The sequence below is a fragment of the Lissotriton helveticus genome, chromosome 2_2 (assembly GCF_964261635.1).
Source record: "Lissotriton helveticus chromosome 2_2, aLisHel1.1, whole genome shotgun sequence".
Lineage (NCBI taxonomy): Eukaryota > Metazoa > Chordata > Amphibia > Caudata > Salamandridae > Lissotriton > Lissotriton helveticus.
This window is the reverse complement of record NC_136060.1, coordinates 293820689-293842648: the sequence shown is the minus strand read 5'-3', so window position 1 is coordinate 293842648 and position 21960 is coordinate 293820689. Positions and strand designations below refer to the sequence as shown.

Genomic DNA, 21960 nt, shown 5'->3' with positions numbered 1-21960 from the left:
TTCTAGCCATTATAATTTCCCCAGCTAGTTGCTGTTTACTCCTAGGAGATATCCTCATATCATTAGTCAGACAATACAAAGCTTTATCAATTAAGGAGGCCGTCGTTTCCACTTGGCCAGGATCCAAAAGGGGAACATTGGCCAAGACTAAAACTAGAGGTAGGGCCGCAGGTATGAATTGGAATGACTCTGTCTCTCGAGGGGATTCTATATTTATGTCTGGGGAGACAGTCGGCCAAATGGACACAGTGATAGACGGGGTCCCTTTTAAGCATGGGCGGATTTTGCGGATCCACGATTCGCGGATTCAGCGGATTCACGGATCGTGGATCCGCAAAATCCGCGGATTCAGCGGATTTGCGGATTTGGGGGCGGGGCTTCCTCGAGCGTGTGGGCGGGGCCAAACGGACGGGGCTTCCACGCGAGCGCATATGCCTCTTGTGTGTCTAAAAGGTCAGAGACCGATCAGAGCAGCAGATTAAGAGACAGAAGCCCCTGGTCACAGGAACAGCACGGGGGTTGCGCTCGTATGCTGAATGAGTCACTGCATTTGCGCTTCAACTAGTTCCAGCGACCAAGTGTGTGTCACTATGCAATCGCGCCGAAGTGCGCAGCGGTCCCTTGAGTGAAATGTCCATCATAGTGGGTAAATGGCGGGAAGACGGTGCACACCTCGAGTGTGTGGGCGGGGCCAAACGGACGGGGCGTCCATGCGAGCATGCCTCTTGTGTGTATAAAAGGTCAGAGACCGATCAGAGCAGCAGATTAATTTTTGGGCTGATGAATGAGTCACTGAATTTAAGCTTCAACTAGGGCACATGCTTTATTGATATTTGCAAGTGTTTCCTGTTGAGGTTTATTTTTTTGTGCCAGGACCGTCGTGCCCGAATGAACCCTGCCCTTCATATTTATTCAAGAAGACACCACTGTTGAAATAATTTACGATGGCGCCGGCAAGCTGCCAGCGCCATCCTGCAAAAGTTACTTAATTAGCTTCAACAGGAAGCTCCAACTGCTAAAATAAAGCAGGCGCTCGAGCCCCTGCTGTATCTTATCTGTTAGAGCTTCCTGTTGAAGCTAATTAAGTAACTATTGCAGGATGGGCGCTGGCAGCTTGCCGGCGCCATCGTTAATTAGGCGCGCTTGAACTTTTGACCGCAAAATCCGCTCCGATCGCGGATTGCGGATTTTCGGCAAATCCGCGAGAGTTCGCGGATCGCGGATTTGCCGAAAATCCGCAAAATCCGCGATCGGAGCGGATTTTGCGCTCATGCTTAGTCCCTTTCTCCTGATTTATTGGTCCACTAAACAGTTTTACGGCAGCAGTTACGGGTTCTTCGTCTTTATGGTTTAACCCTTCTACAAGAGAAATACCCTGGGTTGGGGTAGGTAGGTGAACCCGTCCCTTTGTAGTGGTTGATTGGTCATCAGGCACCTGGTGTATTACTATTCCTGCTGTTGGGGCATTTGGCTGGGATATGAAACCACCATTTCGCTCTAAAACAATCATTCTATCTTCAATAGCGGATAACCTAGACATAATTGGGACCAAGGTAAAATCTATTTTTTCTTTAAGGGTCATCCAAATGGTGTTTGTTAAGTCCTCTGCAGGAGGTTTGGAGGACGGAGGTGGTAGTTTAGATAATTTTGACTTTACTTTTGATTGCCTTGTCCCCTTCTGCTTTACCTTTCCAGAAGGTATCAACCTACCAGCCCTAGTACATCGTCTCACAATAGGTGAGGGTGACGGGGAAATACAGTGTGGGATATCTTATGTACAACCTGAAGGGGAAACAATTAGGGACTGGACATGGCTACTCTTTGACATAGAGTTCGATTCAACAGGATCTATCGAGCCTGAAGGGGAGACAGTTAAGGACTGGACGTGGCTACTCAGTGATATAGGGGTTGGTTCAACAAGATCTATCAGATCTCGAGGGAGACCTGGGGATTGAGTCTCTGTTGCTGGGATGTCATGTATCATGGCGATGATGGTATGGCCAGGATCCAACGAGAGCCTTCTTTCAGTTCTTTCGATTTCCTCATTTATCATGCTAGATACTTTTACCAAGTAAGAATCCAAAGTCGCTCGTCCCCCACCACCAGGTTTGCAGCCATCAGTTCTCCTTAATCCCATGATTGTTCGGCAAGGTAATTAATTTGTTACAGTACCTTGATTAGGGGCAGATGTTAGAGGGGGGGCCCAGCCCGGCCTCCTCCGACCCCGGACGGCCACAGACGGTCCCGCCCTTGTCCCGGGCTTAACCAGGCGCAACCCGCGCGCGATCACGCGACGCGGGGGCTCTGTCGAAATTTAAGCGCCTCCGGGAGCGATGTGGGCATTGGTGGCTTCCGTCGCTAGGGCTCCTGGGTGTTGTGGTCCCCCTCCGTGGCCGCGCCGTGTTGGTGGAAGCTGCGGCAGTGGCGGCGAGGGAAGACTCAGGAGACTGGCAGCAGAGGGCTCGCAGCAAGGCAGCGAGGGAAGCAGGTATGTGGCCCCAGCAAAAGCACAAATGAGATTCCGGAGATTAAAAGAAACATCTCATTGAAGAACAGTAATTGATTGGACTTTGTATATTATTTTCGCGACCGGGAGTTTGAGATAGAATATGGTTACAAATCAAGTATCATCTAAAGAATTTCTGTTTGTTCCAATACGAATTGTATATTGCCTAATACCTGAAGACATTTCTAATGCATAACGATGTCTAATGAGACCTATAAATACAAAACCGTCACCCAACGCTTTAAATACAAAACTGTCACCCAACGCTTCTTTCTACTGGATCAGTTGGCATAAGATGCTTTCAAAGCAGAGGTGTAGATTGATCATTAAGACGGGGGTTGGGAGATGCACTTCAGATTTCCCAACAAGCAGGCTAGCATATAATGTTAAAATAGATAATACAACCATCAGTGGAAAGGGAGAGAAATGCAGATTGGTAGGGGCATTAAGTGAGAGAAAACACAGTAATTTGCAAAATAACCAACATTTTAAAGAACATTCAGAACAGAGGGAGACAGCTTCTGTGTGTCTTTTTGTCTGTGTGCATGTAAACATTCCTGGTGAAATCCGACACCTCACCATACTCGACTGATAGCACCGGTACCCAACTATTTATAAGGAACTACATTTATTGGGGCACTTTAACACCCCAAACACCTCCTCCCCCCTGGCCAGAAGCACAAAATTCCAGTTTAGGAATGCTGGGGGCAGAACAGGTCTGTCTCAATCTATATATATAAAACAAATATATGTCTGTCTGTCTGTCTGTTTGTCCTTTATGCATTACTACACCATTCATTCGATCGCCATGAAACTTTGGGAAGTTGTTGAGTACACTCCCGCGAAGGTTTCTGGCATAATTTTTAACAAATATGGTCCACCCAGGGCCCTCATAATCTTTCGAATACTGATGTACGCACCAGACAGAAAAACAACAAATCGTGTATCCACAAGCACTCAAATAAATAAATAGAATTAAAACACCATTCATCCGATCGCCATGAAAGTTTGGGAAGTGGGTGAGTACACTCCAGCGAAGGTTTCTGGCATAATTTTTTTTAAAATATCGCCCCCCCCATGGCCCTCATGATCTTTCGAATACTGATGTACGCACCAAACGGAAAAACAAAAAAATCGTGTATCCACAAGCACTCGAATAAATAAATAGAATTAAAACGACACTTTGAAATGTTTTCCATATTAAAAGGAATAAGTTTCAATAAAAATGACACAATGTAAATTGAATGTTATCATAACGAGTTTCCTTGAATTTCCTTTCTTCGGAGATCGCAGCAACGCGCAACGGGTAAGCTAGTAATATATAAAAATAAGCATATACAAATTGTACTAGTAAGGCATTTCCTGTTAATTGTTAGGACTAATAGTCTTTGAATAATTCAAAAACACAACTCACACAATATTTATACTACACATATCTAATAGTATTTTCATAGTGTTAGGATTAAAAAATGAATCAATTTTTACTGTGCATATCATGCATAGTTAGAAAAAAGCAGTTTATGAGAGTGAATATCAATGGACAATTCTTGTTCAGTATAATAAGTTTACAGTTTTACAAAACAGAGGTTCAAATGGCCTTTGACAGCTCTTTGTAACTATCTAAACCTCTTTGTTAACAGTCTCCAAACCTGTCCGTATTCCATGATAATCTCCCCGCAGTCTCATCACTATACGAGAAAAACATGTTCCTCATAGTATATGTCTTAGTTTGACTTATAATAGCAGTAAGACTTTCCTCAGAGGGCATTATTATGGAATGCGGGCTGGTTTGGCATAACAGGCCCATGGCTTCGCCTCGGCCCATTACTTACCAAACCGGTCCGTATTGCACGAGAATTCCTTCTGAGCCGTGTCTTATTGCTTAAGCTTTTTTTTGTGGTGAGGCACTGAAAATAAAGAAGGGTTAGTTTAAACAGTGCAGTACAAATGCAAAATTGAACAATTCATTTCTTGGTTTTTAAAATATGTTAAGAATGCGCGAGTCTGTAGTGGTGTGGAGCGCACCAAAATACTAAATAAACAATGACATATCTATATCATTCAATAAATCACAAATGCATTTTACCTTTGAAACGAAGCCCCATACTCATAACCATTATGGAGAACAACAATAGTTCAGTTTCATTATAACTAGTAAATACAGGGGGGCTTATTTACAATCCCCTTGCTCCACTGGTGCATCAGTTATAATATGGGGAAAATTGACATACCGGTGGTGCAAAGGCTTGTAAATATGCCCCAGAGGGCCTCATGTATGGCATTTTGGCGTAGGGCAGCGCAGCAAAGCACCTTGCTGCACTGCCCTTTGCCAAAGTGAAAGGGCAGGAATGTACCATATGTAAGCAATCCGGGGCATTCTTGTCCTTTCTGCCTGCCCCTGTGCCGTTGCATGCAGGATTGCTTTTTATAGGAAAGGCACCTTCCTGCACAAAAACAGCCCTACAAAATGTTTCCTCTTTCGATCTGTGCTGCAAAATGCAGTACACAGAGAAAGAGGAGAAAACAAGGAGAAATAAACATGCGTCACACATGTACCACTTTAGGTGAAAAAGTGATGCAGGGCTCTCATAAATAAGCTCCAGAGTGGTTTATGTGCATGTTTAATAGATTGCTAACTGTGGCTTAGCTAACAATAGTCAGACAGGTGCAGTGGCACCAGGGCCAGACATTTGAGAGACTTTTGCATCTCACTTTCAGTTGCTTTATTTAATGCTAACCTGGGGATTTGGGCTCATGGTTCTTGTTTTATTTAGGGCAAGTGGCAGCCTTGCTACATTTAATGTCTGTTATTTTTTTAAGGTGCTGGGTCATTATGTTTATTTCAAAACCATCACTAAAAATAATAAAATTAAATTAAAGATCCATCAAACTAGTGAAAGTGATGATATTCAAACTTGAAGGACCCTAGGTACACGTATAATGTTTCTCAATATGAACTATCTGAGTTTAGAAATTAATTATTTTTCCAAGGCACTGTATATAAAATATTATGCTTGTCGGTGTCTATTGCTGTAGTATTGCTCAGACAATAGAATTTAGTACATAATGTATTTAGTAAAAAGAGTAAAATATCACGAATCACTGATTGTGAATAGTAAAATCAACAAAACCACCAAACAACCTTAAATATAAAAGAAAGGTTTGTAATACGTGAAAACAGTGGTGGTGTTGTGATAATGTGTACTTTATTTTACAGTAACACCATATCACTTACAAGCATTTTACACTACTGAGATGTTATGAGGGTGCCGTGTGACTTATTTCTTACATAAAGGACGTGCACATAGCCTTCTCTTCATCAATTCGATCTCCAGACATTTAAGAACAACTGGTTGAAAACAATGTGGGGTGGGGGCTGGTGTCAGAGGGAGAGCCTGGACAGAGAATCCTCCCTGCAGCAGCACCTTATTCAAAATATTCTAGGAAGGGGATTAAAATAAATTACATATGTCTTCATTTCTTTGGGGAAAAGTATTTGCAGAACGAAAATAGTATTTTAGAGTGGATCAAGTTTTAAATCAGACATTTGTTTTTGCTATTTTGAAACAGAAGATAGAAGAACAGATACATTTTTTATGCTGTGGGATGTAAGCAGCAGTGGCAGGAGAGTGGGTATGATTGTCTTGCTGTAGCATGAGCCCCGAGAAATGTCTTGGAGAATAGCCGGAAACGAGCTCACAATTTTGTTGCCTACAGGAATTAAATTCCTTTGTGTTAAGTAGCTCATAATTTATCATTAACAATCATGAACCCTTGAACAACTTCATAGCCAAAAGTACATAAAGGTGGCCCTTTTAGAATACGAGAAACGTAAGCCCTTAATTTTTCTAGTGCTTAGTTTGTAAAAAAACATGTTTTGCTCAGGAGCCCACAGCCGGGGCTGCAAATGCCATGATTGCTTGAATACTAAGGCCGCTCAGTTTTGATTCTTCTTCCTCCACCAAAAACATCATGTCTATCTAATTTTGGAGGTTTGTTTTTATCCCTGCTTTCATCATTTTGACTGTATGAACCTCCTATTTCTCCCTTTTTTGAATCCTGTCTCTTGCGCTGGGGTGAAAAATAAGTTGAGTTCCCAAATAGGAGCACTGGTGCCCACTATCGGCAACCGGAGCCCAAAAAAAGCCCTGACATTTCCGCATGCGAAACTTCTGGCATAATTAAAGGCAGTGATGGCATACCCTTATTAGTTAGCTGTGGGACTGCCTCGGCTGTTATAACAATACCACTACCACCATGCCCAAAGACTACAAAACTGCACAGGTTACACTCCAACTTCAATCTGACTCTAGCCGCCAAGGTTAGGAGGACACAAGGACAATTCTGCTTGGTTTGAAGATAACCATGATGTCCTACTGTGCCAGTGGGCACTCAATCCTCCAGTTGGGGGAGATGATTGGGTTTTCAGTGCGCACGTTGAAAAATAACATAAATCTTCATGAAAATCGATCTCGTTCTCTTTTCTGGATCAGAATCAGGATATCGCTATTGAGGACTACATGGGTGGATCTGATCATCTAACCCTTTCTTCAGTTATCGCAAGTCAATCAAAGTAAGATCAGTGAGTAAAAGATGTATCTCACTTATTTGCAAAGAAAGTACACACAACATTCTCTCAGATAGGAGTGATTTCAGGCAGCATGCATTTTATTTGACCTCATACATTTAATGTCCTTATCATTCTTCTGAATTTAAGATATTTGGCTATTAGTCTGGCTGAATACCTAGTATGAACACAAAACCTGTTCTCACACTAAGTCTATCTTAAAAAGCTGCGTAGTTCCTCATACCCAACAAATTACACTTCTTGATCCTAGACAATATTTTTAGGGGATTTTGAGTGAGGTGACTTTATATGATTGATTGTTCCAACTCTGCCCCATTAGTTTGCCAAAGTAGGATAGGATGCGTTCAAATACTGCCCTTTTCGCACATCAGAAAAAAAGAGTAGAATATTAATATCAAATAAAATTGAGACTTACAGGTATCTGACTTGATAGGTTCAGACTTGCAACTAGAGACTTTTTCTTGCTATTGGTATTTGCGTTGTTCCCGGCACTGCTGTTCGATGTACTGCTTGTAGAGTTTTTCCTTTTTCTCCTTTTGGTTGTTGTTTGTCGTGTGGGTTCTGCTGTTAAGGTAATAATAGTAGAAAAGACATAACATTGAAATCATTTAAATCTAGTTTAAAGAATTGACACTAAACTATAATGTGAAATTGATTTCACTATATAGCCATTTACTGGAGGCCAAAATAATCCTTCACTCCTCCTCTACATTACATGCATGTTACTTACTCAAAGATGGTAAAAACTCAAATGTCCCTCTTCAATTTCTATGCTTTAGTCCATGCTTAAGTGCAGCCACAAGTTCTCAATGCGATGATTGGAGCTCCCCTCAGTACCTCTTGCAGGGCGGCCAAACTCTTGCCATATAGGCCACGTGATAAACCCACACTCTATTACCCACACACACAACAAATGGAGAAACCTCTCCCTCTAATTCTAGAAAGCAATTTAGGGTCTTACAAGGATGATATGAGTCTCTGCAATGCTAAAAGGACAACAAAGCTCAACAGTACAGACCAAACCAGGCAGCACAAGAGTTGGATTTTAACTTGCACTTTGCTTCATTCATAGCATTCCCGGGAATGGGCTTCTGTTATTGTGTTATCTTACTTCTAAGTTTCACCAGCAGACTGTGTTATAATGTGTTCTACTATAATAATGTTTCTACTATATTTGAAGCTAATGATTTTCCCAACGATTGTCTGCTATTTCTTATAGTTTACTTTGACTAGGAGTTCTACAAGAGTGAGAATGGTTCCATGCACCATGAGAGAAGGAGGCTACCAACCTCTGTGAAACAGATACATTCCTTGACACATGAGCTATCAGTCAGGAATAAAGCTAGAGGGCTTGGAGGCTGTGTCGTAAGGTGTTGCCATGGTCTTTAATGGCTTTGCTTTTTTCTCTTTTTTTAATTTTATTTATTGGGAGCACACTACAAATTCACTGCCTGTATAATAGTGGTCCCACAAGTGTAGCTTGTAAGGAAATTGTTGCTCGAGCAGCCTAAAAGGTTACTTGACAGCCTAAAAGGTTACTTGACATATAACACAGATACACTGGTATTTTTGTCAAGGTTACACTGTGCATGTATCTATTGTCTTTTCAAGGAGAGAATTATAGAGCCTTCCTTACAGTCTTCACATGTGTGGCTGCTTTCCTTTTGCCTGTTCTCAAGTGCATTCTCAGACAGAAGTATACATATACCAGGACCATGGATTTGAGGCACTGCGACTAGATCCTTTTTAATGGTGGGTTGGCTTCAGGTTTTGTTCACCAGAGTGAAGAAAAGGAGAATGAATTGGCTACGGGGGCATAAAGTGGCTACAAACAGCTGGGGAGACAAGACGTCAGAGACAAATATCTCTTTTCCACCAGCTATCTTGCTCTTGTTTCCCCAATATTGCTCTCTTCCGCCAGTGCTAATGTCCTCTCTTTTCAAGGCAGACCAGGAAGTGGAATGTAAATCTGACCCCAACAATAACCCGTTATTCTAGAAGTGGAAATGAAAGTAAACTGCTAGCATCGTGAAGGCTTTCAAGTGAACTAACTGGAGAATTATGGAAATAGCAAAGTAATACCTAGGACATTTTAGAAAAAGACAACATGTAGTATCAGAATTTTACAGAAAACTGCAAAATGTGCTAAACAGAGAATCAGCTTTAATTTGTCAATGTGGAACACATGCGGGCCCCTAAGTATGACATTAGAATAGTCAAGCTTTGAGATGATTAAAGACTTTTCAGTGTTAGATTCAAATGTCTGAGATAGAATAGAATGTTGTTATACCACTATCCTTGCATAAAAATTATAATCAAATCATTTCAAAGACAGCAGCAAGGCCAAACAGCTGCTTTGGGTCTAGAAGATTTACTGGCAATCAAGAGCACTTTTGACTTTTCCCTGTTCTACTTCAAGAGCCTTTGGCTCATCGAGGGAGGCAATGTCTTTCATTCCCTTTTTTAGCGCATGAAGCCTTCCTCTGCCCTCTAGATTTAATGAAGGAGAAAGTGTGCTGATAAAAATGTTGAACATGAGTGGTGTATGTGGGGAGCCCTATGGACCGAGCTTAACTCTAGGTGTTTGTCTGGACAAGAAGGAGGTAAACCATTTAATTGCTGCATTTGGCATCAACCTAAACCTATACCTTGATAGGCTGTGCATCCAGCCACTGATAGATCAAGTAGGACTAGTTAGGAAAGATCTCTCTCATCAGCTGCTATAAGTGCACTATCAAGCAGAGTATTTAGAGCGGTCTAAGTTCTGTGATTTAAGGTGAATCCCAACTGCTAAGGGTTAAATAACCAGTGGTGATCCACAAAGCCTTGTAGCTGGGAAGTTCCCACTTTCTACAGAATTTCCGATAGCAATAGGAGCCCTACAATAGGATGATAGTTTTGCACGTTTTAAGGATACAGAGAAGACTGTTTTTATCAAGGTTGTTATAACAGGCTTTTTCAAATTAGTCGGTAATGGTCCATTTAATTGTGAATGTTGATCAGTTTGGTTATACAGAGTGTGATAGTTGAGTCCATTGTCTTGGCAGCATGACCAACCTCATGAAATGTTGTATTCCTGACAGGTTGTCTTTAATGTTCGTAACATGGACTCAAACTTACCGACTCCAGTGGTCTTAACGTGGAAGGGGAAGAGGACTCTGTTAAATTATTACCAGCTGAGTCCCCACTTTTCACTTTCTTAGCCTCATTAATCAATTGTAGATTCACATCTGCTTGAATACCTATAGAATATCTTGATTATTATAGCAGAATAAAAGAGGCAACATTTTCTTCGGATTATGTTGGACCTGGTCATAGATCTTCAGTATGGTACCAGTTGTGGCAGCTCTTTGGGCCTTTTAAATGGTCCCTCAATTCTGCATTTTGAATAAAGTACTTTGCTCTCAATAATACTTTCCTCTATAAGCAAAGCTGAGAGTTTATCCTATCTTTATAATTTATTTGTCTACTCTTTCGAAATCTAGTCTCTAGGTGGCAACAGGTTTATGGCTAAATTGAAACTATACCAATATGGCAATGATTTCCTGATCTTTTAGGCGATATTTCTGCATATTTCAGACATAACTTTTGAAAAATCATTCAAAATGAATGAACTGCAACCAGAAGAATACAATTCCAAATAGTGCATTGAAGCTCATCTTCCATTGCATTAGATGCAATCTTTTTAAAGATATTTGATGTTAAAATAAAATAAAAAACGATCTGACCACCAAGGTGTGGATTCTTTATTTGACACTGGTAGGTATCTAAAAATTAGATTTAAACAGTGACCTTTCATATGTGAAATCTAATAGTTTAATGTCATGAGCATCAAGCCTTTCTTCCAATATTGTAGCATGTAGATGGAAGGAATGTATATGTAAACATTACAATTCAATTTTGCTTTACAATATAGAAACTATTCTAATTATGCAATCATGTATTGGTGCATATTTTTATTTACAATTCTATTTTCACAGTTCAACTTTTTTGTATTTTTCTCTTTGTGTTTTATCGTTCAACTATGTGTACTGGGTATATCCTTGAAAAAGTGGTATTGTTAAAAACCCAAAACATGTTAGTGGTTGGCTTTTTTTGCAAATATATTAAGAACAAATAATGATACACCCAAAAGAAGAATTAATCATTTGTGAAAAGAATAGCTACAAATGTGTGGATATATTTTTTGTCCATAAACTTAAACTAGTTTTGTACTCATGAGTGCTTCCAAAACTAATTTGTTATGAATACATTAAAAACTTCTGAATGTCTAATTATTGTATTCAATTCACAGTACTTTTTAATTTCAGTATAATTGTTGTTGTATAAGCTTTATTTCGACAGCTAGTGTCATAAAAGCTATAAAAAATATTTTATAAAAGATATACAAGATAAGCATTCATAGAGCAACATAATGAAAATAATATGTACAAGCAATCCATCTAGGTTCAACGCTGCACCCTCAATGTGAGGTGCAGTTACCGGGATCAGAAATTTGAAAAATAATATTAATACACATCTATCAATAAAAACATACATTTGATACGATAAACATAAAGGGAAGAAGCAGCATAACAATTCTCAGTAAAATCCCCAGTAATAGGCTCAGGTTGCGATTCCCAGCAGACCTACATATAAATTTCAGCCCTCCTTTGGGTAACTGCGCGAAAAGGTTAAAGACAGAAAGTGCACGTGCATAACATGTATGTTTAAAACTTAAATAACCAGCCTTTGAGCCCTACAGCAATTATACTTCAGCTACATTCAGCTGAGTGCTGTGTCATTCCTGTAAGGGTCTTCCGTCTAATAAGCCACGCATGACTAAGGAACTTTGCCACACAGCACGCAAAAAAGAGGTCTGGGATCTGACCTAAGGATGTGCAGGGCGACTTGATAGTCCTGTGTGCCCTGTTGTGGGCAAATCGGTTTAAGCCACTTGGCCCCCGGGGTGTTATAGCTGTGCAAGCAAACATGACATGGGCAACACTTTCTATTGGGGTCCTGCAGCATGGGCAATCCTTTGGTGTTTGATTGAGTGGGTGCCATTTTGTGGTTGTCTCGCAGACAGGAAGCGTGCCGAGCCTAAAGTGGATGTATAACATCCTGTCCCGAAGGATCTGAATTACATCTAAGAAGGGCTCTAGGTATCTGGTCTGTTTATGGAGGTACAATTCTGCTGTTAATCTGCCCACATTTGGTTTGCAGGTTTCTTAATGTGCAACCGATTCCCAATAAAGAAGATTGAGCTCTTCTCTCCTTGGTTGTTCCTGCCTATCCCAAAGTTGTCATCATTATCCTTACGTTGGTGATCCAACCAATTTTACTGCTGGTGTCTATCCATATAACCTCAGTAAGGGCATAAGCGTAGGGAAGGGCCTAATGCGAGACCAAAAAGCAGCATAGGCAACCATGCTATGTCACCAATCGACCGCCTGCCCATATCAAGCATTAGAGGGGTAAGGCAACATCACTAAGTATCTCAAAAACTTATGTTCTGAACCGCAAAGATCATGAACCTTATCAAATCCCCATTGCTCTGCTCCGTACAGTGCTGTGCTGACTGCTTTAGCGTTGTAAACCTGGAGGGTTGGGAATACTGGTCTACTGTGTGAGGAACAATGTTCCTTTCCCAGTACTCCCGCTACTCGCTTGTGCCCCATCAGCATCTTTGCTAGGCAGGGCTTCCATGACGTTTTGTCAGAGAGCCGGACACCAAGATATTCAAAAGGGCCAACTCTTTCCAAGGATGTCCCACCCAGCAACGGGTTGCCTTTATAGGACTTATGGGGATTGAAGGCCATAAATATAGTCTTTGAGGTGTTAATAAACAGCCCCCGGTTGTCACAGAAGAGTTGGAACCTATTGAGTAGTCGCTGCAGCCCTACTGAGGTCTTAGACACAGTAGGATATCATCTGCAAACAAGAGGGTCAGTACCTTATCACCACCCAGGGTTAGTGCATCTGCTGGGTCTTCTTGCAGAAAGCTGACCACCCCATTCACGTGAAAAGAGAATAGGATGGGAGCCAAAACATAATCATGTCGGACTCTGCTATTGACAGGGATGCCCTCTGTCAGTTGTCCTTGAGCCGCCTATCTGACCTGCAAAAGACACACAATTGATGGACGGAACACAGAATAAATCAAAACATTCACCCCTAGTCAAGAGATCTGGGTTAAATCCATCATTCTTTTGCTCACCATGCCACCCCAGTTTAGACCTGGCCATTTGCAAATCATTCTTGACCTAGTGCCTCATGGGAATAGTCCAGCCTGAACTGCCAAGACCCACGTCTGGGCATACCCGGCGCACTTAGGGTGAGAAAGCAAAAGACACACAATTGATGGACGCAATGCAGAACAAATCAAAACATTCACCCCCAGTCAAGGGATCTGGGTGAAATCCATCATTATTTTGCTCACCATGCCACCCCAGTTTAGACCTGGCCATATGCAAATCAGTCTTGACCCTGTGCCTCATGGGTAAGCATGAGCGCAAAATCCGCTACGCTCGCGGATTTTGTGAATTTTCGGTAAATCCGCGATCCGCGAACTCTCGCGAATTTACCGAAAATTCGCAATCCGCGAGCGGCGGATTCCGAGGCCAAAAGTTCAAGCCTTGCTGGCCTGTTGTTGTAACCATTTTACGATGGCGCCGGCAAGCTGCCAGCGCCATCGTAAAATAGTTACTAAATTAGCTTCAACAGGAAGCACTAATAGATAAAATCAAGCAGGCGCTCGTGCATCTGCTTTATTTTATCTATTCGAGCTTCCTGTTGAAGCTAATTTAGTAACTATTTTAGGATGGCGCTGGCAGCTTGCCGGCGCCATCCTAAAATAGTTAACAGGCCAGGCAGCTGTGCCCTCTTCCCAAATATACCATCGAAAATCGGCTGTGATGCTGGACAGAGGCCTTTGCATCCTTGACTTTCACGAGCGCAATCCTCGTGCTGTTCCTGTGGCCAGGAGCTTTTATAGCTCACTCAAGGGACCCCTGCGCCCTTCGGCGCTATTGCATAGTAACACACACCTGGTCGCTGTAGACAACTCTCTGGCACTTTAGGCAGCTGTAGTGTAGTGTAGTGAAAGCACTATACATTTAGCCAACGAGGTATGGCACAAAACGGTGGCGTCTTCTTGAATAAATATGAAGGGCAGGGTTCATTCTGGCACGATGGTCCTGGCACAAAAATTAAACCTCAACCGGAAGCACTTACAGATATCATTTAAGCATGTGCCCTAGTTGAAGCTTAAATTCAGTGACTCATTCATCGGCCCAAAAAACAATCGTGAGCGTTGTCAAGGCTGGGCAGCTGTGCTCTCTTCCCAAATGTACCATCGCTAATCAGCTGTGATGCTGGACAGAGGCCTTTGCATCCTTGACTTTCACGAGCGCAATCCTCGTGCTGTTCCTGTGGCCAGGAGCTTCTGTATCTTCTTCATCCGCTGCTCTGATCGGTCTCTGACCTTTTATACACACAAGAGGCATGTGCACTCGCATGGAAGCCCCGCCCCAAATCCGCAAATCCGATAATCCGCAAATACGCGGATTTTGCGGATCCACGATCCGTGAATACGCAAATCCGTGAATCGTGGATCCGCAAAATCCGCCCATGCTTACTCATGGGAACAGTCCAGCCCCAACTGCCAAGCCAGGTCCTCCCTGGATCAGAAACAAGCATCCTAGGACCGGTTTCGGGGTTTCACCCTTCTTCAGCCAGGATAGCTTGATTCCAGTGGCACAGTGAGCCCGGTACACATGTCTGGGCTTACCCGGCGCACTTAGGCATGCCCAAAGCAAAAGACACACAATTGATGGACGGAATGCAGAACAAATCAAAACATTCCCCGCCAGTCAAGAGATCTGGGTTAAATCCATCATTATTTTGCTCACCATGCCACCCCAAATTAGACCTGGCCATATGCAAATCAGTCTTGAACCTATGCCTCATGGGAACAGTCCAGCCCGAATTGCCAAGCCAGATCCTCCCTGGATCAGAAACAAGCATCATAGGACCATTTTCGGGGTGTTACCCCTCTTCAGCCAGGCTAGCTTGATTCCAGTGGCACAGTGAGCCCGGGACCCACGTCTGGGCATACCCGGCACACTTAGGGTGAGAAAGCAAAAGACACACAGTTGATGGATGGAACGCTGAACAAATCAAAACATTCACCCCAGTCAAGAGATCTGGGTTCAATCCATCATTCTTTTGCTCACCATGCCATCCCAGTTTAGACCTGGCCATATGCAAATCAGTCTTGACCCTGTGCCTCGTGGGAACCGTCCAGCCCGAACTGTCAAGCCAGGTCCTCCCTGGATCAGAAACAAGCATCCTAGGACCGGTTTCGGGGTTTCACCCCTCTTCAGCCAGTATAGCTTGACTCCAGTGACACAGTGAGCCCGGGACCCACGTCTGGAATTACATGGTGAGCAAAAAAACAATGGATTTAGGCGCAGATCTCTGTACTGGGGTGAATGTATGATATTTCTCAGCATTCTGTCCATCAACTGTTGTTTTTTCATTTCTCACCCCGAGTGGGACGGGTATGACAAACATGGTTCCTGTGCTCTCAATGCCACTAGAATCAAGCTATCCTGGCTGAAGAGGGGTGAAACCCCGAAACCGGTCCTAGGATGCTTGTTTCCAGTCCAGGAAGGACCTTGCTTGGCAGTTCGGACTGGAATGTTCGCATGAGGCACAGAGTCAAGACTGATTTGCAGGATTCAAACTGGAATGCATGGGGAGGAAAAAAACAATGGATTTAGGCCCAAATCCCTGTACTGGGGTGAATGTATGACATTGTTCTGCATTCTGTCCATCACCTGTTGTGTTTGCATTTGTCACCCCAAGTGGGACAGGTATGACCAGACGTGGTTCCCGTGCAATACATGCCACTGGAATCAAGCTATCCTGGCTGAAGAGGGGTGAAACCCCGAAACCGGTCCTAGGATGCTTGTTTCCAGTCCAGGGAGGACCTGGCTTGGCAGTTCGGGCTGGACTGTTCCCAGGAGGAACAAGGTCAAGACAGATTTGCATATTGCTGGGTTCAAACTGGAATGGCATGGTGAGCAAAAAAACGATGGATGCAGGCCCAGATCTCTGTACTGGGGTGAATGTATGACACAGTTCGCATTCTGTTCATCAGCTGTTGTTGCTGATGAATGCTGTTGCATTTGTCACCCTGAGTGGGACGGGTATGACCAGACGCGGTTCCCGTGCTCTCGATTCCACTGGAATCAAGCTATCCTGGCTGAAGAGGGGTGAAACTCCCAAACCGGTCCTAGGATGCTTGTTTCCAGTCCAGGGAGGACCTGGCTTTGCAGTTCCGGCTGGACTGTTCCCATGAAGCACAGGGTCAAGACTGATTTGCATATGACTGTGTTCAAGCTGGAATGGCATGGTGAGCAAAAAAACAATGGATTTAGGCCCAGATCTCTGTACTGGGGTGAATGTATGACACAGTTCGCATTCTGTTCATCAACTGTTGTTTTGCATCTGACCTGGGCATAAATCTCTTCATGTAACCAGGCCAGCAGGTTAAGAATAAATCGGAGAATGCCCATATCTTTTAGTGTGAGCCACAATTTACTCCTAGGGACTAGGTCAAAGGCAGTCCTCAAATCAATAAATGCAAGGTAAAGACTTCCCTAGCCAATCACCACAACTTTCCAATAGATTGGTAGCAACCAAAACACCTGGTCAATTGTTCCTGTCTTTGCCCTAATGTACTGTGAAAGGAAAGCATCATTGTCTGCCCATAGATGGATCCTCTGGAGAAGAACTGTACTGAAGAGTTTCTGCAGGGCATCAATCCGATTAATGGGTCTGTAATTTGAGGGATCGTCTCTGGCTCTTTTTTTGTAAATAGGGACCACCTCTGCACCTTTCCAAGACCCAGGAACTGGGCCCACTGGCTACAGGATTTTCAAAAAGGACAATATAACGTGCCCAATTTAGTTTGTCTGAAAGAAATGGATACCCTGGTAAGCCGTTTAGTCCTGCTGCTTTGGAGGGGACTATTCTACCTATTGTGGCCTCTATCTCGGCCAGATCAAAAAGCTCCTCATCCTTATGGTGCCCATAGGGATCATCTAGCTCCACAGGGGACATGGCCTTGGGAGTTGAGTAAAGCCTCCGTGGCCTGTAATGTGGTTGGGGGCGAACATGCTCCTGGCTTACTTCCCCAGGTAACAAGGGTCCATAATAGCTTGACATCCTTAGGTGAGCTTGTTTCCTTAATTTGCTGCCTGAAGAATTCATCGCATGCTATCTTTGACTGGTGCAGAGCAGCTCGGTAGCATTTCCTGACAGCTTTAATCAGGGGACAATTCTTGTCTCTGATTGCTGCGGCTACAGTCTTTTGTGTACCACTAATGGGGCCCTTTTAATGGCATGCTAGGCCTGTTGCCCAACTTCGGAGCTAACAATAGTACATTGTGTCGGTCAACGGTGCAAGAATGGACCATAGCTACATCAGCCAAATGACTTGCGCTAATGGCTGCGGCCTGGAGCGCAAGTATGTCTAAAGCCACGTGATGTCGTATATCTAAAATCTTGGATTCTGGCAGGGTCACCTTCCACCATTTTAAAAATCCATTGCAATTCGAGGGGACAATATCTCTAGTAGAGGTCAGGGGTAAACTGCTCACAAAATAGTAGGTGCCTCCCCACAGAGGGTTCATACTTACACAGAGAGGGTTGTGATCACTCTCTGTAGTGGTGCCCACACTCATATCGATCAGGTCTCCCCAAAGCCTCACATCAAGGAAGATATAGTCAATACTGGACAGGCAGCTAGCTCTATTATACGTGTTAGCACCCTGCCGGTCCGAGGATGTTCTACCGTTAGCTGCCCTCAATCCAAACTCTACGATAAGGGTGTTGAGTTGGAGCAACATCTGCATCCATCTTTTAACTGGCGGTAGGTTTAGTGAGGGGAAAGCCCAATTAGTATTGTCGTCCTCGATTCCTAGCAGATCTTCTTTATCCTGCGGTTCGAAGGTGCAGCTAAAATCTCCTGCTACCACTGCTCTAGTGTGAGGTGAACTGATAGCCGGGCTCTCTTCCAGTAGAGAAATAGTAGGTGAGGGTCTGCCCCCTTTGGTCCCCTAACAGACCTAGACATTAAACAGATTGATTCTGACTCCCCCCTGGCCACCTAATGCTGACCTCCAGAATATCAGGGCTGGAGCTTGTGAGACAGGTAATACAACAGCCCAAGGCAATATTCACTGAGATGTTCAGTCCCCCTGACGGGCCCCTTTCTCTATGGTTGTTGCAGATGAACAAAAGCAAACAAAACCTGATCTGTGTAAGGGAACCAGACTCCAGGTCTCATGAAAGATACAGATGTTAAAACCATTGATTAGGTTATTTCAATGAGGCAGTGACATTTTGCTGCTTAGCCCAGCCACGTTCCACAATATTATCCTCAGCTGTTGTGATGCAGTGCCATGTGCAGCGTTACGAGTAGGGGGGCACTGACTAGTTAGGGCCTGTGTTGGTGCTTCAAAATTTAGATATATGGGAGAATCTTCACCTACCGCCTCACAAGTGTTAGTAGGGGAGCTACTTGTTTCTACTTCCCACCAAGAACTATCTTACTTTGATTGAAGACAAGTTTGCAAAACTGGAGTGATGGAAAGGCTAGCCATGCAGTTAAGGGAGGCAGTATATAATCCAGAATGCTGCCGAACTCCGCGCTGTAGTCAGTCATTGTACCCCAGGGCGAAGCCACCGCCTAAATGGATAAGTGATTGAGGGGCGGGTTGTCTGCTCTGGTCGCAAGTTGTAAAGCGCTTAAAGTGGATAGAAGAAGCTTCAGGGAGACAGGTTCGAAATTCCAGGGCAAGGACGTTTTCTAACAAAACGGTATGAAATCTTTGGGTCTATTCAGAAAAATAGTAAAGAAAATGTGTGTGGCAAGCCACTACTGGATAGTTGCTGAACAAATCAACACAGAACCAATGGCTATAGCCCGCAGACCTAAACAAAAATAAAACAAATGCTTAGTTTGAAGGTTAGCTTGCGTGATCGTACAATTAGCATACAGTTAGCAAACCGCAGCCTGGTAGCTAAATAGCAAAATAATTATAGGTGGGTGAGAGAGTTAATTCTCCAGTCTACTCATACAATGTATGTCTAGTAGCTTATGCCCACTAATTGGGCCAGCTTTAGGTCAGATAGGAGAAGCTGCCACAAAATAAAAGATGATAAGTTTACAGCAACAGTGACCAGAAACAGAGTAGATGGAGAAGAAGTCAGCAGGCAAACATCATGGGTTCAGTGCAATTAAATACAATGTCTTTAAGTCAGGCAGTTCCAAATTGCTTCGGATCGGAGAGGTCCAGATTGATTTCTGTGCAGGGTCAACAGGTGAAAAAGGAAAAAAGCGGACACAGTACCTCAAAGGGCAGTTGTCGACCAACAGCGCAGTCCGGCGGCCAGGCGTAAGAGGGGTGGCCCTGCCCTGCTGCTTTCTGGTAATGACGGGCAAGGAAGGGCCGGGCCCGCGCGTGTCCCAAGCAGAGGGAACTCTCAAGTTAATTTATGCACCTTAGGCGCAAAGAGCAGCGTCAGCGGTGCAGAGGAGCCTGGGATATGGAGTCCTTGTCCTGGCTCACAACCCCGGTGCGGAGAGGTGAAAGAGCATCAGTATAATTGATCCATATATATGTTAATGGAGCACTGATTGTGCCACCCACTTAAATAGCCATTCAACCATGTCTCAAGCCTGACATTGTAGAAGTGTGAACCTTCCCAAATGATACAGCACTCGTATTAATAATAATAATAATAATAATAAAGAGTTTCATAGAGCGCGAACAGCTGCCTCACAAGGAGGTATCCCGGCGCTGTAAAAACAGAAAGGCCAAAAAAGTTGTGTGGTAGAACTTAGCGTTGTGAGGTGAAAAGCCAGGTTTTTAGCAATCGTTTAAAACAGGCTTCAGAAGGGGCCTGTTGGAGAGCGGGAGGAAGAGAGTTCCATAGCCCCGCCACATTGGCCGAGAACGTTCTTCCACCCAGCCGTGCCCTTCGCACTCGAGGGACCACAATCTTCACCTGCCCGTTGGAACGGAGGGACCGAGATTGGTGATATCTGGGGAGTCTGACTTTCAGATAGTTAGGGCAGGTACCAAACAGGGATCTAAAGGCCAGCGTCAGGGTTTTGAACTTAACCCGGCTGTCCACTGGGAGCCAGTGCATCACCCGCAGGTGCGGAGAGACAGAGTGTTTGAAAGGAATACACCTCAGCAGTCTCGCAGCCGCATTCTGCACCGTCTGAAGGCGCTGGATTAGATAACGGGGGAGGCCCAGATAGAGTCCGTTAGCATAGTCCAGCCTCGATGTTATTGTAGCATGGACCACCATTTTGCGGCACTCTACTGGCAGAAGTCTCAAGATCTTGCGTAGGTTTCTCAGCTTGGTTAGACAACAACCAGCAACCTGCTGAATATGGGAAGCGAAGGAGAGACTGCTATCCCAGCGGACTCCCAAATTTTTTGCGCTCTGGCAAGGTGACAGAGGTGTTCCCATTTCCACCGGCCACCATAGTTCTGCAGGGGGGGGCAACCCATTGCCAAAGAAGATAACCTCAGTCTTCTCAGTATTCAATTTAAGTTTATTGGTGTTCATCCATCTGGCCACATCTCGGAGGCATCCCTTAAAAGTTGCAAAAGCCTCTTCCGACACCTCCGAGTATGGGAACACCAACTGGGTGTCATCAGCATACGAGATTGCTTTGACCCCCCAGTTTGAGATAAGTGTGAACAGAGGAGCCAAATAAACATTAAATAGTAGTGGGCTTAGTGCCGACCCCTGGGGAACACCACATTTTAACTTGGAGGGTTTTGAGACAATCTGATCTAATGTCACCTTCTGTGTTCTCAGTGATAGGTACGACTGAATCCAGCTCAATGCTTGATCTTTTAGCCCTATCTCAGCCAGCCGTTGTATGAGCCTAACATGATCCACCGTATCAAAGGCGGCCGATAGATCCAGGAGAACCAACATAGCTGATTCCCCGGCATCCATCGACCACCTCACTGATTCCGCTACTTCAATCAATGCAGTCTCCGTGCTAAAGCCCGGTCTAAAGCCTGATTGAGTTTCATGTAGGACATCATTGTCTTCTATGAACTTATGCAGCTGACGCTGAATTAACTTCTCCAACATTTTCCCGGGGGCTGCTAGGAGAGAGATTGGCCGCAGGTTGTTCAAATCTAGTGGGTCACCATTTGCTTTTTTTTTCAGTGGAAGGAGAGTGGCATGCTTCCATACGTCCGAATGAATTTTTGCTGGTTTTGACGGTTTTATGTAGATTCTCTGAGGCAGCTACATATGTAATATTAATCTAAGGTATATTATAGGTTTTAATAATAACTTGTAGAATAGATATATACATACCTTATGTCATCATGTACCAGAGAGCGTCTATTTTGCCCATAACCCTTTTTGGCATACCCCAAACGAAGGAATCTGAATAATCAAAGTGTGTCTGTCCAAGACTGCTGTTCCAGAGCTCTAGTAACTTAATAAATAGCCATACTGAAGAATATGCACAACTGCACATTGAACATTAACTTTCATTGAGATTTTAGCATTTATTACTATTCTTTTAATAGGAACAAATAAGAAATAGTCATGCAATAACCAGACTGTTGGCAAATGTGGAACTTGACGAATATGCACAATTGCACAATAGATTTTACCTTTATGAGCACTTTAGAATTGTATTTCTACCTTAAGGCTTCTTTAATGATAACAAATGTGAAATTGTTATGCGAATAGTAAGATAGTTTTGAAAATGTCATATTTATTGTTAGTTAATCATGTGATTTTCTTAGTGATGGTATGGTTTTAATTA

General features: G+C 43.6%; 1 protein-coding gene across 4 annotated transcripts in view; it reads right to left on the bottom strand.

Moving 5' to 3' along the window:
• Nucleotides 1–21960, bottom strand: part of LDB2 (LIM domain binding 2) — a 1235060-nt gene that overhangs the window by 113888 nt on the left and 1099212 nt on the right. The window contains exons 7-8 of one of the 4 annotated variants that reach the window (XM_078678430.1): nt 7510–7655; nt 4339–4413 (exon numbers count right to left, since the gene is read on the bottom strand). In XM_078678430.1, the coding sequence (XP_078534556.1) occupies nt 4339–4413; nt 7510–7655 (221 nt within the window). Of the gene's footprint in view, nt 1–4338; nt 4414–7509; nt 7659–21960 lie in introns of all 4 variants that reach the window. The other 3 variants (XM_078678429.1, XM_078678432.1, XM_078678431.1) reach the window with 3 other exon arrangements.